This window comes from Microcaecilia unicolor, chromosome 9 (genome assembly GCF_901765095.1).
Source record: "Microcaecilia unicolor chromosome 9, aMicUni1.1, whole genome shotgun sequence".
NCBI lineage: Eukaryota > Metazoa > Chordata > Amphibia > Gymnophiona > Siphonopidae > Microcaecilia > Microcaecilia unicolor.
Window position 1 is genome coordinate 111,279,671 of NC_044039.1, and position 13,062 is coordinate 111,292,732.

The following is a 13,062-nucleotide window of genomic DNA, read 5'->3' on the forward strand; positions in this document are numbered from 1 at the left end:
AGATTCTGGTCTGGTTTTCTGGGGTGGAAGAACATAGGAACACAGAATCCAACACGAGTGAGTTTCTGGGACTCAGCTTGTGTTGAATCCATAGGCTGGAATCGGGAGTAGCCTTCTGGGGGTGGCAGGCTAGGTGAAGTGTTTCTATGGTAGGGGCATAGTGGCATGGAGTATCAGAGCTCTCACCTCCTTGATAATTTATCATGGGTAGTACTAAAAGTAAATCCCTAGTCCCACTGTCAGGGCCGGCTGCTTACATGAGCAAAAAGTGACTGCAGTTAAGGTAGAACTGAAGAAACAGATGGTTGGTATTAACACTAAAGCCAATTGTCTTGCATGTAAATGTACTACATCTCTGTACCCAGTTCTCTCTCTCCCTCTGCACCCCTTCTGAAGTACAAAGAGGAGAGGGAGGATGAGGATAAAACCATGGACCTTTTGTTGTCCTACCAGTGGGAGACTTTTGAGGACAAATCAGTTTGAACTCAGATGGGTTGGTCTCCTTTAATACCCCTTTGGAGGGAGACCAGTTAGGATGACAGTGAGAAGACGGTGAGTTGAACCCACTCGGAGTTGATTAAAAATGTCAGTGACTGAGCCCCCTCCCCCCCCCCCCCGGGGTGGTTGAGGCTTCAGGTTTTTGTTTTTTTTAACATTTTACAATTTATATTGTGTGGTGTGGTGGCTTCTCAAACAGCCATCAGCACACCGCACGTTTACGCTTGTCATACTTTTGAGCATCTGCACCTCTGTAATAACTTTTGACTATGTTTTCCATGTCATAATGTCTATTGAGCAGGGACTGTCTCTCTATGTCATGTGTTCAGCGCTGCGTGCGTCTGGTAGCGCTATACAAATGTTAATAATAATCCAGTGATAACTGGGGTTATTTTTGTGAATCCAGCATAATTAACAGGGAGACCACCGTTCAATACTTATTGTATTAAAAACATCTTTGCCAGACCATTTCCTCACATCTTCCTTTTATATCGATAAGGAGCTTTTCCATTTCGTCTCATTGATTCAGCTTCAGATAACTTTACTGGCGAAAAACAACCAACTTGCAAAGAACTTGTTTTATGCCTCCCTCCCTCCTTCCTTCCTGTACTACTAGTGCACAGTGCAACTACTATCTTACCCCTTGCTGTGTCTGCTTTCCTACTCCCTGGACTCACGACTTTCCCTCTTCTTTTCCCTAAACAGTCACCTAGCTCACACCTGCGCTCCGCTGCTTTCACTAGCTGCTCTACCTCTCCATTTCCGCCAGCTTTTTGAGCAGCTGATAGCCTGGGCGGGGCTAGCTACCATCACATGACGGCTTCCGGTCCCGCGCGCTGCCGCCTGCCTGCAGATCAGCCATGATGGTGGGTGTTTTCAACCGTTAAAAAATAAAATAGTGTTAAAAGCTGTTCCCACCCCCGGGCTTTTGTACTTCCCGTTTTCTCCCCTCTATCTTTACAGTACACGAAGTTGACAATACGTTTTCCATGACTAACGTCTTCTTGTTTTCTGTGTCTTTTTACTCTCTTCCTGCTTAGCAGGAAGGCCTGGATGACGGTCCCGACTTCCTTTCGGAAGAGGACAGAGGGGTAAGCATTATTCTTTATTGTTGTTGTTTCTTTGTCACTAGTAATTGTCTCCCTGGTCGGGACTGGGGAGGGACCGTACGGTTCAAGGAGGAGATTGAAGTCGGAACCTGCAGCCTGCTGTCTGCAATTCCCTAGCCGGGCTCCTTTCTTGTGACATTTGTGTCGTGTTTCCGTTATCTGCGCTAATCTCAGTGTGTAGGGCTGGCACTGTGTGTGGGACGCTGTTTGTTGAATAAAATGATTATTGCTAAGTGATTGTGTTGATGAGACAGTGATAAAGTTGTCCCTCACGTCCGCAAATCAGCACAAGACAGCAAAGCTCCTATAGAGTTTAATAAGGGCAGAAGACCACCGGGATACATGGTGCATGCATTCTGCTCCTGGGCAGAACTTTAGAATCCAGTATGTTGTTTTTGGTAGATAAACTATACAGAAACCTCGATTTGTCCTTTGTAATTCAAAAAGCCCAGGACTGATCCTGGAAACATTCTACTAAGTTGCTTTTCTTCCAAATTAATTCCATTTACCATTGCCTTCTATCATGCCAGTCGACCAATTTCTAAATGATAAGAGGGTAGAGTTTATATGGAATTAATTTGGAGGAGAGGACATTTAGTAGAGTGCTTCAGTGATCTGTCCTCCAACTGATTGTGTTCTATATTTTTGTTAAATGAGAAAGTTTGCCTTTTTGCTGATTCTTGCTGATTCTTTCTCAAACTGTGTATGCTCTCCATGTAAAACTGGTTGAGTATCAGGTAAGTAAGCGTTAATGTGGAAAAATGCAAAGTGATGCATTTGGAGTATAGAAATCCAAGTGTGTTTGATTTAGGTGGTGGTGAAACAATGTGATAAGGCGGTGGCCAAAGCCAGAATCCTTTCCCTTAGTAACATGGGTGTTATACTATGTTATATTTTAACTAACCAGCCGACCCATGTTAATGCTTTAATGGGGCCTAGATTTATATCTAAAGCACAGTGTGTGAAGCTAAATGCTTACCACCAGCATAGGCAAGAGAAGCGACTGGAGCAGCTATAAGTAGAGAGAGTCTGGCTGCTGGACCCTTTAGAATTAAGGACTAACGTTTGGGTGTTTTGAGTACAAAGGTGTTGGTACACTCTCATACATTCAACAGGTTAAGCATTTTTTTCTTTATAACATAGGCCTTTGTCAAAGAGATGTCCATTAAAGTCACTGAAAGCTATGTGTATGAGTTAACAAATTGAGTGCTGTGAGGTATTATAATAATGTAGTTATGACTTGAGAGATTTTCAAGTCCAGGAATTTTGTGGTGGTCCTAGTAAATTAGTTTAGTTTAATTCTCATCCTCTTTTTAAATGGAGTATCACTGAAGAGCCTGCTGGAGTCCACAAGTCCTGCTGGTGAAGATTGGCCAGGCATTAGAGAAGGGCAGGGAAGGGGCGGAGTATGAGAGGAAGTGAAGGGGGTAGGGAAGGTCAGGAAAAGGGGAATGGAGGAAGGAGTGAAAGGGGGTAGTAGGGAACGAGAGGGAAAGGAAAGTGCTTGGGAGGATAACAGGGAAAGAGGGAGAGTGGTGATGGGTAGGAAGGGGGGAATAGTGCAAGAGGATGGGAGGGACAGGGAGAGAGAAGCCTACATGCTTATAGCCCCCTCCCCCCCCAGGAGGTTAGACTGACAGGAGATAGCATGACATTAAAAAGCTGAAGCTGGTGGACTTAGACTCCCTTTCCCCCTCTCCCGCACAGCCATCATCCCCATTCACCCATACAGAGCAAACAAACCTATGAGCTGCTGCATCCATATTGTCGTTAAAGTAGTAATTAGTTCTTAGTCGTTATCATTGTGATATTCAGAGGGGCTTGTTATAGGGACTCCCTCTATTTGTGTAGAGATGTCTTCACCCAGTAAAGACCACCAAAACAGACATGTTGTAAGAATCAGGTGCGCAACAATCAGTTACTGTTTATAAGTACAAAGTTTTTATCATTAGGTTGAAACCTGGAAGTATTTAACATCTTTTTTTTGTGTGCATGTACGTCAAAAGAAAAAGGTGGTATGTGAGAACTTGCTCCTTTTGTTTTGTTGAATGCAGTGGTATAATAAAATTGCACTTTCTTTTTTTATTACTACTGTTTCACAGAGTGGTATTAAATGAGGGAAGAGCTTCCTTCATGCAGAAGTTCTGTCCAGGGTCTGTCTAATTGTGTCAGCGTTGACCATTTCAGCACACTATTAGCTGCTAAGTTCATACAAAGTTAATTATACTTTGTATGAACAGTGGAAAATATAAATCTGTTGGCTGCCTGCTATATGAATATTCCATCACTGAAGGGGGGCAGACTCAGGAGTAATGTCAGGAAGTATTTTTTCACAGAGAGGGTGGTGGATATGTGGAATGTCCTCCCGCGGGAGGTGGTGGAGATGAAAACGGTAATATAATTCAAACATGCGTGGGATAAACACAAAGGAATCCTGTTTAGAAGGAATGGATCCATGGAATCTTAGTGGAGATTAGGTGACAATTCCAGTAATTTGGAAGCAAAACCGGTGCTGGGCAGACTTGTACGTCCTGCGTGCCCTGATCATGACTGGCTAGATAAGGAATGGGCTGGAGTTTAAATTTTAAGCGGTTTTGACGTTAGCTTCAGAACTTAGTACAAGAATAGTGCTGGGCAGACTTCTACAGTCTGTGCCCAGAGAATGGCAAGGACAATTCAAACTCAGCTATAAAGTATCACATACCATGTAAAATGAGTTTATCTTGTTGGGCAGACTGGATGGACCAAACAGGTCTTTATCTGCCATCATTTACTATGATACTGTATATTATGGGCATTTGCTTTAAACTTTGTTTTAATTCATTTATTCAGACCTTACATGCACATTGTATTGTTTTTTAAATTCAAAGGCGAATCCTAAGGGTAGTTGAACAATTAGGTATAAACTGTGTTGTTTCTGACTTTATTTGTTTTGGATTGCTTTGGATCCTACTGATCTGTACATTTGCTGTCTAGAATTTTTGAGGAAATAAAAATTAAGTTTTGAATGTACTCTGTAGAAGTTGCTTACTTTTGCTGTATGTGTATGGATACCTGTTCTGGTGTGTGCATGTGATAATATTTGAATAACTTAACGGCTATAATTTCTGAACATGTGACATCATTAAAGGTCAGACTTTTAAATTCCCAGTTGGGTCTATATGCTAATCTCAACTTTGTTAAACGTTATATCTACTTGTTCCCATGTTACTGAATTCTATTATTCTGACTCGGTGTATTTTCAAATGTAAACCGCCCTCGTCATCACGTATTGACACGGGGGCAGGGCAGAGAGGGTCTCTACTGCGCATTTGCGAGTGAGTACGACACTCGCCATTTATATATATTGATTGATGGAACAAGAGTTTCTGTCCTTCTCTTAGATTATTTGTTTGAAGTGTCTGACTCTGTTCTTTCTGTAGAAGGGAGTAATAATGTGGTTGGTTGGTATTTGGGCTCTCCACTTGAAGAGCTTTAACTTCTGGGTTATTATTTAAACAGGTTTGCGAAGGCAAACATAAACTAATATTAACATGCTTTGTATCAATTCTAGCTGTATATGATTGACTTGGCTTTAACCAGAAAGTATTGTTTTTACCAAATCTCACACTTGTTGATTTTATTTGACATTTCTTTGACAACTAGCTCAGAAATGTTTGTTGCAGTTCCAGTGAGATATGGGTAACTAGTGTTTTTAATTCAGACAGAATTTTTATTCTTTACAGTTTATTCTTTTGATAATGTCCATTCTGTGGAGTGGAAAATACCTTTTTATTTTATCAACAGATCAGACTGTGCCCCCAGTTATAAATATTTTATCTTGTGTCCCTGATGAGCATTTTAAATGAAGTAATTCTTTATATCAGTGATACAAGCAAGTTTTATTTGAATAGAGTTAAGTCTAAGAGGAACAGGCTTAGTTTATGGGATGTAGCCTCTTGATTTTTGAATTTTGATTCTTTTCTTCATATAGTGTGGTTTAAAAACATTTGGTTATTTTTTCATCTGTTGTGTTTTATTACTTGTCCTTTGGTAATTCTTTGCTCTTGTGAAAACAATTGTATTCTGAATTTTAAATAGTTTGATTGTAGTACGAATGATACATGTTTTTCCAAGCTCTAATAGTGGGAGGAGCTTCAAACATGTACAGCTGAGGAATGACATAAGATAGACAAAAATGGATTCTGAGTATTCTGTCAACTGATTGAATTATTTAAAACATATGTTTTGGTAGCACTGTTGCTTTCATTCGTTTGGAATCTCGGGCACTTTGAGGGTAGTTTGTTAGTGCTCCAGAGAAGCTGTAATTTTTTTTTTTTTAATGGATTGTGGCCACTGTTAAATTATGGACCCACTGATTGCTCTAAAGCAGTACCACCTCTTAATGAAGACTAAGCAGCTGTGCAACTACATAGCCTATGTAGCTCTAGCTGGCAGATTTTCATTAAATTAGATTTTATAGCTTAAGTTAGAAAAAAGGAAGCTGTGCTCTATAGAACATATTAAAACATATGGAGCAACCAGTTCTATAGTGAAACAAGATATGCTTACAGCATAATGTGAGGACCTGTTTCATAACTGATTTTTGGCTTGGTTTTCCTATTGCCATAATCTCTTGATATATCATGTGCCCTCCCATGGGACTGAAGTGGCTGAAATTTGGCAGGAGTGTAGATATTGTTGTAATAGGAATTTCAGCACAGTCCTTTCAGAGGGTCCCTGCCATGCATATGGGATTCAGGGACAAACAGATGGACTGAGTATTGATGGTAGACAGGCACTCTTTCAAACTCTTAATAAGAAATCAGCCTAAACCCAGGAAAAATCCACTTACCCAGTGTCTTTGACCCTAGTAGGAGGGTTGAATAAGCACATGTAAGGAGGGGAGAATAGAGGAGGAGAGTGAGGGCTAGTTGGGGGAAGAAAGTTTGTACATAGGCGAGGTAGGATAGAGGGGGGGGGCTACATGGGAATAGGTATAAGTGTTCAGTCACCAGGGAAGAAATGTACTTGCTATGTACTCCCTTCAAAATAAATTATTGGAGGAGGGAGAGGTACTAGCAGGAATACTTTCCAATTATATTTTACCCCTGCCAAATCAGTTGTAGGGAAATTTTTCAAACCATGAAGGCATAGTGAATCTTTCTTGATCTGGCCACTTCTTCATACATATTTGGGCTTGTAATTGAATCGGAATCTTCTGCTCCTGGAGTTCATACAGTTCATCCTTCGTTCACAGCTACTCTAGGGGTGTGTGTACATTTCCATCCTTTAATTTAGCCTTTGTTAAGCAGTGAATGCAGGAGCTTGGCCTTAGTGTTTTCTAGAGCCGTGCAGTAAGTTGCAGTTTAATAGTGATGGGCTTTCTCTCTTGGAGGCTGTGAACTCAGCTTCCATTAAATCCCCTATTCCATTTCATCAAGCAGATCAACCCATAGACTGGTGGGTTGTGTCCATCTACCAGCAGGTGGAGATAGAGAGCAATCTTTTGCCTCCCTATATGTGGTCATGTGCTGCCGGAAACTCCTCTGTATGTTCTCTATCTCAGCAGGTGGTGGTCACACACAGCAGCAGCTCTGGCTAGGTCTCCAAGCCTATTCATTTAGGTTTTGTTGAGTACCTGGGGTTGAGGGCTCTTCCTGAGCAAGTGCAAACCTGGTGGTGCCAGGTCCCTCTTTTTCTCCCCCCTCCCGCTGGCTCCATTTAAAAAAACAAAGAAAACGTCTTTTTTAAACGTCCAAAAAGGGCGTCTATTGCAGCTGCTCACTGGGACACCAATTCGTTGCAGCTCGGAGCGAGAAGCAGGTAATTTTATCTTTTATAGCGGGCAGGGGGTTCCCCGAACGGTCTCCTCGTGGCTTATGGCGTCGGAGGTCAAGGGCGCGAAAAGACGCTCCCCGGACCGCGTGCGCGCGTCTAGCGGTGAAGTGGGGGGGTTCAAAGGCAGAGTCGCCTTTTTTGGGCCCCTTTTCGGAGTCGGGAGAGTTCCCCGGTTTTTCCTCCAGTGCGGCGGCTTTTCCCGCCTTAGGCGCCCATCCCCCGCTGGCTGCCCTCCCGGTTTTGGACGGCCACGCTGCTCGGACGGCTTCTTCTTAGGCCGCCCTCGAGGTGGGAGACGTTAATCCTATGGTCGCCTTTGACTTGGGCTACGGTAAGAAGGCAGCAAATTTAAAGCGCCATTCTTCCCGCGCGGCTCCTTCGCGGAGTGTCACACCGGACACCATGTTGGATGCGCAGCGCGCCTCTCCCCCACTCTTGGGAGCGCAGGTTGAGAGTGCCTCGAGGGCCGTGGCCCAGGCTGCAGAAGTGCACAGACTGGGGGGTTTCTCCCCTGAGTTCATTTTGCTGCTGCATCAGGCTTTTCTTATGCAAAACGCTGCCCCTACTCCCCTGTATGATAAGGGTGATGAGGCTTCTATGATCAAACGCCCTCGGGTGGATCTCCCGGCCCTGGGGGACTCTGTCTCCTTTGATGTGGATGAGGGCAGCGTATCTGAGTTCTCCCAAATGTCCTTAGGGGATTCTTTGGAGGAGACTGATCCTCGCTCGGATGGAGTGGATGACCTCTCTGCAGCGTGGCTTTTTCACTCAGAGGATTTGCCCAACCTGTTAGTGCAGGCCATGAGCATTTTGAAAATTTCCTCTCCGGAGGAAGGCCCTCTCTCAGCCTCAGCTGGCTCAGCCATTATGCTGGGAACTAAGCGCCCGCCTAGAACCTTCCACGTTCATGAAGCCTTGCAGACTTTAATTTCGGCTCAGTGGGATTCCCCTGAAGCGAGCCTTAAAGTAGCCAGGGCTATGTCCCGGCTGTATCCTCTGCCTGAGGGGGAACGGGAAGCCTTTCTGTGGCCTACAGTGGATTCTTTAATCACTGCGGTGACTAAGAAAACGGCTCTGCCAGTGGAAGGTGGCACTGCCCTGAAGGACGCTCAGGACAGGAGATTGGAGGCGGCCTTAAAGTTGGCCTTTGAGGCGGCTGCCCTGAGTTTGCAAGCCTCGGTTTGCGGCTCCTATGTGGCCAGGGCGTGCCTGTTTTGCAGCGGGTTTCCCTCTCGGACTCTTCCTTGAGGGTGGACTGGCTGGCCCTGGAGTCGGGCTTGGCCTACTTGGCAGACTTGCTTTATGATGTTTTGAGAGCCTCGGCCAAGGGCATGGCTCAGACAGTCACTGCGCGGCGGTGGCTCTGGCTTAAGCACTGGTCTGCTGACCATGCCTCTAAATCTCGCCTAGCCAAGTTGCCTTTTAAAGGCAAGCTGCTCTTTGGGGACGAACTGGACAAGATTGTGACGGAGCTCGGCACGTCTAAGGGTAAGAGGTTGCCGGAGGTCAGGGCACGGGCCGGTAGTGCTCGCCCTGGTTCATCCAAGGGCCGATTTCAGGAAGCCCGTCGGTATCGCCCAGGCAAGTCGACCTCCTCTTCCTCCAAGCGGAACTTCTCCCCCAAGCAGCATTCCTTTCGCAGGGACCGCCGTCCCGGAGGTTCGTCCTCCGGCCCTCCCCCAGGGTCTCGTACCCAATGACGGGGCCATGGCCCAGAGCAGATAGGAGGACGGCTATCCTCGTTTCTGGGAGAGTGGACCAGGGTAACTTCAGACGCTTGGGTTCTGGAAGTCATCAGGGACAGCTACAAGTTGGAGTTCTGCCGGCCCTTGAGAGACGGGTTTGTGAACTCTCCCTGCAAGTCTCCAGTCAAAGCGGCGGCAGTGCAGCAGACTTTGGACAACCTGATCCACCTGGGCGCGGTGGTCCCAGTGCCAGTAGATCAACTTGGCAAGGGACGTTACTCCATTTACTTCGTGGTGCCAAAGAAGGGAGGTTCTGTTTGGCCTATTCTCGACCTCAAGGGAGTCAATCGGGCCTTGAAAATACGGCACTTCCGGATGGAGACTCTCTGCTCTGTAATAGCTGCGGTAAAAAAAGGAGAATCCCTGGCATGCTTGGACATCAAGGAAGCTTACTTACATATTCCCATCTGGCCGCCTCATCAGCGCTTCCTGCGCTTTGCAGTCCTGGGCCGCCACTTCCAGTTCAGAGCCCTCCCGTTCGGGTTCGCTACTGCTCCGCGGACCTTCTCCAAAGTAATGGTGGTCATCGCGGCTTACCTCCGCAAGGAAGGAGTGCAAGTCCATCCCTATCTGGATGACTGGCTGATCCGAGCCCCCTCTTATGCAGAGTGTGGGAGAGCTACGGACAGGGTTATTGCCCTTCTGAGCTCCCTGGGATGGATCGTCAACTGGGAGAAAAGTCATATGTGCCCGACTCAGTCCCTGGAGTATCTGGGAGTTCGATTCGACACCCAAGTGTGTTCCTGCCAGACAACCGGCGCGTCAAGCTTCGGACCCAGGTGGACCAGTTCCTAGCATTCTCTACACTTCGGGCTTGGGACTATGTGCAGCTGTTGGGCTCCATGACGGCCACGATGGAGGTAGTGCCCTGGGCCAGGGCCCATATGAGACCACTACAGCACTCTCTTCTGCGGCGGTGGACTGCAGTCTCGGAGGATTACGCTGTACACCTTCCCTTGGATCCAGCAGTGCGCAAGGCGCCGAGTTGGTGGCTGAGGCCAGACAAGCTGTCCGTAGGAATGCCTCTCACGACCCCGGAGTGGGTTGTCGTCACGACGGACGCCTGTTTGACGGGCTGGGAGCCCACTGCCTGGGAAGGACAGCGCAGGGGCTCTGGTCTCCTGCGGAGGCGAAGTGGTCTATCAACCTCCTGGAACTCCGAGCCATTCGGTTGGTGCTTCTAGAGTTTGTCCCGGTCCTGGTACTGAGGCCAGTACGGGTCCTGTCGGCCAAAGCCACGGCTGTGGCCTATGTCAATCGCCAGGGAGGTACCAGGAGCGTCCCTCTAGCCAAGGAGGCCATGAAGCTATGCCTGTGGGCGGAAGCGAATCTGGAACAGCTGTCGGCGGCCCACATTGCGGGAGTCATGAATGTCAAGGCAGACTTTCTCAGTCGCCTTACTTTGGATCCCGGAGAGTGGCAGCTGTCGGCTCAGGCGTTCTTGGACATCACGAAGCGCTGGGGTCAGCCGAGCTTGGATCTGATGACGTCCTTGGCCAATTGCCAAGTGCCGCGGTTCTTCAGCAGAGGATGGGACCCTCGATCTCTGGGAGTTGATGCTCTTCTCCAGCAGTGGCCGGCACAGGAGCTTCTCTGTGTTCCCGTCCTGGCCTATGATGGGCAGAGTTCTAGGCCGGGTGGCAAAGCATCCGGGCCGGGTGATCCTGGTGGGTCCGGATTGGCCCAGACGCCCCTGGTATGCGGACTTAATCAGGCTGTCAGTGGACGGCCCTCTGCGGCTGCCAGCGGAGCAGGGCCTCTTGCATCAGGGTCCTGTGATGATGGAGGATCCCTCCCCCTTTGGTCTTACGGCCTGGCTATTGAGCGGAAGCGGCTGAGGAAGAAGGGCTTCTCCGACAAGGTCATCGCCACTATGCTGAGAGCGAGGAAGCGTTCTACTTCTACTACTTACGCCAGGGTTTGGCGTACCTTTGCATCCTGGTGCGAGGCAGGCTCTCTATCGCCCTTCACTGCTCCAATATCTTCAGTGTTGGCGTTCCTGCAAGAGGGTCTGGAGAAAGGCCTGTCGCTCAGTTCGCTGAAAGTCCAGGTGGCGGCTCTAGCTTGCTTCAGGATCCGTTTGAAGGGTGCTTCCCTGGCTTCGCAGCCAGATGTGGTACGTTTCCTCAAAGGAGTTAATTACCTGCGCCCTCCTCTGCACTCGATAGTGCCTACGTGGAATCTCAATCTAGTGCTATGGGCCTTGCAGAAGCCGCCCTTTGAGCCTTTGTCGAGGGCATCGCTGAAGGACCTGATGTTGAAAGCGGTCTTTTTGGTGGCTATCACTTCAGCTGGAAGAGTTTCCGAGCTCCAGGCACTCTCGTGTCGAGAGCCGTTCCTGCGGTTCACTGAGGCAGGAGTGTCGATTCGCCCAGTGCCTTCCTTTCTGCGCAAGATTGTTTCTTGCTTCCATGTGAATCAGCAGCTTTGTCTACCTTCCTTTCATAGGGAGGATTACCCAGAGGAGTACCCTGCTCTCAAATGTCAGGATGTGAGACGAGTCACCATCAGATACTTGGAAGTGACCAATGACTTCCAGAAGTCGGATCACCTGTTCGTGCTGTTCGCAGGCCCTCGTAAGGGGCTGCAGGCATCTAAGCCTACTGTGGCACGTTGGGTCAAGGAGACGATTGCAGCAGCTTATGTGGCTGCAGGGAAACTTCCGCCTATTCCGCTGAAGGCGCACTCTACCAGAGCACAGGCGGCCTCGATGGCAGAGTCCAGATCCGTCTCCTTGGAAGAGATTTGTAGAGTGGCAACTTGGGCATCGGCTCATACCTTCTCACGACATTACCGCTTGGATGTGGCTGCTCGGGCCGAGGCCCAGTTTGGAGCTTCAGTGTTGCGTTCAGGGATTTCCATGTCCCGCCCTGGGTGAGTACTGCTTCGGTACATCCCACCAGTCTATGGATTGATCTGCTTGATGAAATGGACCTGATAATTTTCTTTCCATTAATCATAGCAGATCAGTCCATAGCCCCACCCAGACATCTGTATTGTTTTTGTTCTGGTTATATTTCAGGTTTAGTCTTCAGTTCCTGTTCAGGAGGACTTCGCGTTCAAGTTCTTCCAATTGGATTTTCCTTGAGTTGAAACGATTTTGTGTTACAGTGGGCTGCTGCATTCCTCTCCCCCTGTGGCGACGGTGGTTGGATTGATAACTAAATTATGCCGGCGCTCCCTCCCCCCCCGCTTCGTGCGGTAGTGGGGTAGCTTTGTATCCCTCCCGCTTCGGCGGTGTTAGGGTCAGCCAGCTCCTCCCATGGTTGCGGTAGCAGGATAAGCCAGATCCCCTCGCATCGGCGGCTGTGGTGTCCCTCCCCCGCTTCGCGGGGATGAGCTGGACGGATTCCCCTCCCCGCTTCAGCGGTGGTGAGCTGGGCAGAGTGTCCCTTTGTAGGTGTAATTCTCTAAGTGCTGAGTCCTGTGGATGGAGCTTTGATATCGACATACTGAGGAGTTTCCAGCAGCACATGACCACATATAGGGAGGCAAAAGATTGCTCTCTATCTCCACCTGCTGGTAGATGGACACAACCCATCAGTCTATGGATTGATCTGCTATGATTAATGGAAAGAAAATTATCAGGTATGATACATAATTTTACCTTTCTTACTTAGGGAGAAGGCACTGGATCTCGAATTGAACCAGAGTCTGTTATGTAGCAGCACAACCACTCAACCTAGTCTCCTGTGTGAAAGAAGGCTTATGAGATTGCTGTATCTGTGTACTTGTTCACCTCATGCCTCTTTTTTTTTTTTTGGTGTCCTTTCTCCACCAAATTTTCAGGTTATGTCAGCAGTGAGAATCCAAAGGGTGTTGAGGGGGGGGGGGGGAAACTATTCTTATGTCACATGTGCAGACCATAGATAACTCACATGCATATGTTC

The 13,062-nt window shown here is 47.7% G+C and overlaps 1 protein-coding gene across 2 annotated transcripts in view; it reads left to right on the top strand.

The window, feature by feature from the left end:
* Positions 1 to 1,307: 1,307 nt before the first annotated feature.
* Positions 1,308 to 13,062, top strand: part of SNX6 (sorting nexin 6) — a 165,381-nt gene continuing 153,626 nt past the window's right edge. Inside the window, exons 1-2 of one of the 2 annotated variants that reach the window (XM_030214380.1) lie at positions 1,308 to 1,364; positions 1,542 to 1,589. In XM_030214380.1, the coding sequence (XP_030070240.1) occupies positions 1,359 to 1,364; positions 1,542 to 1,589 (54 nt within the window). In that variant the 5' untranslated portion in view covers positions 1,308 to 1,358. Of the gene's footprint in view, positions 1,365 to 1,538; positions 1,590 to 13,062 lie in introns of both variants that reach the window. The other variant, XM_030214379.1, reaches the window with a different exon arrangement.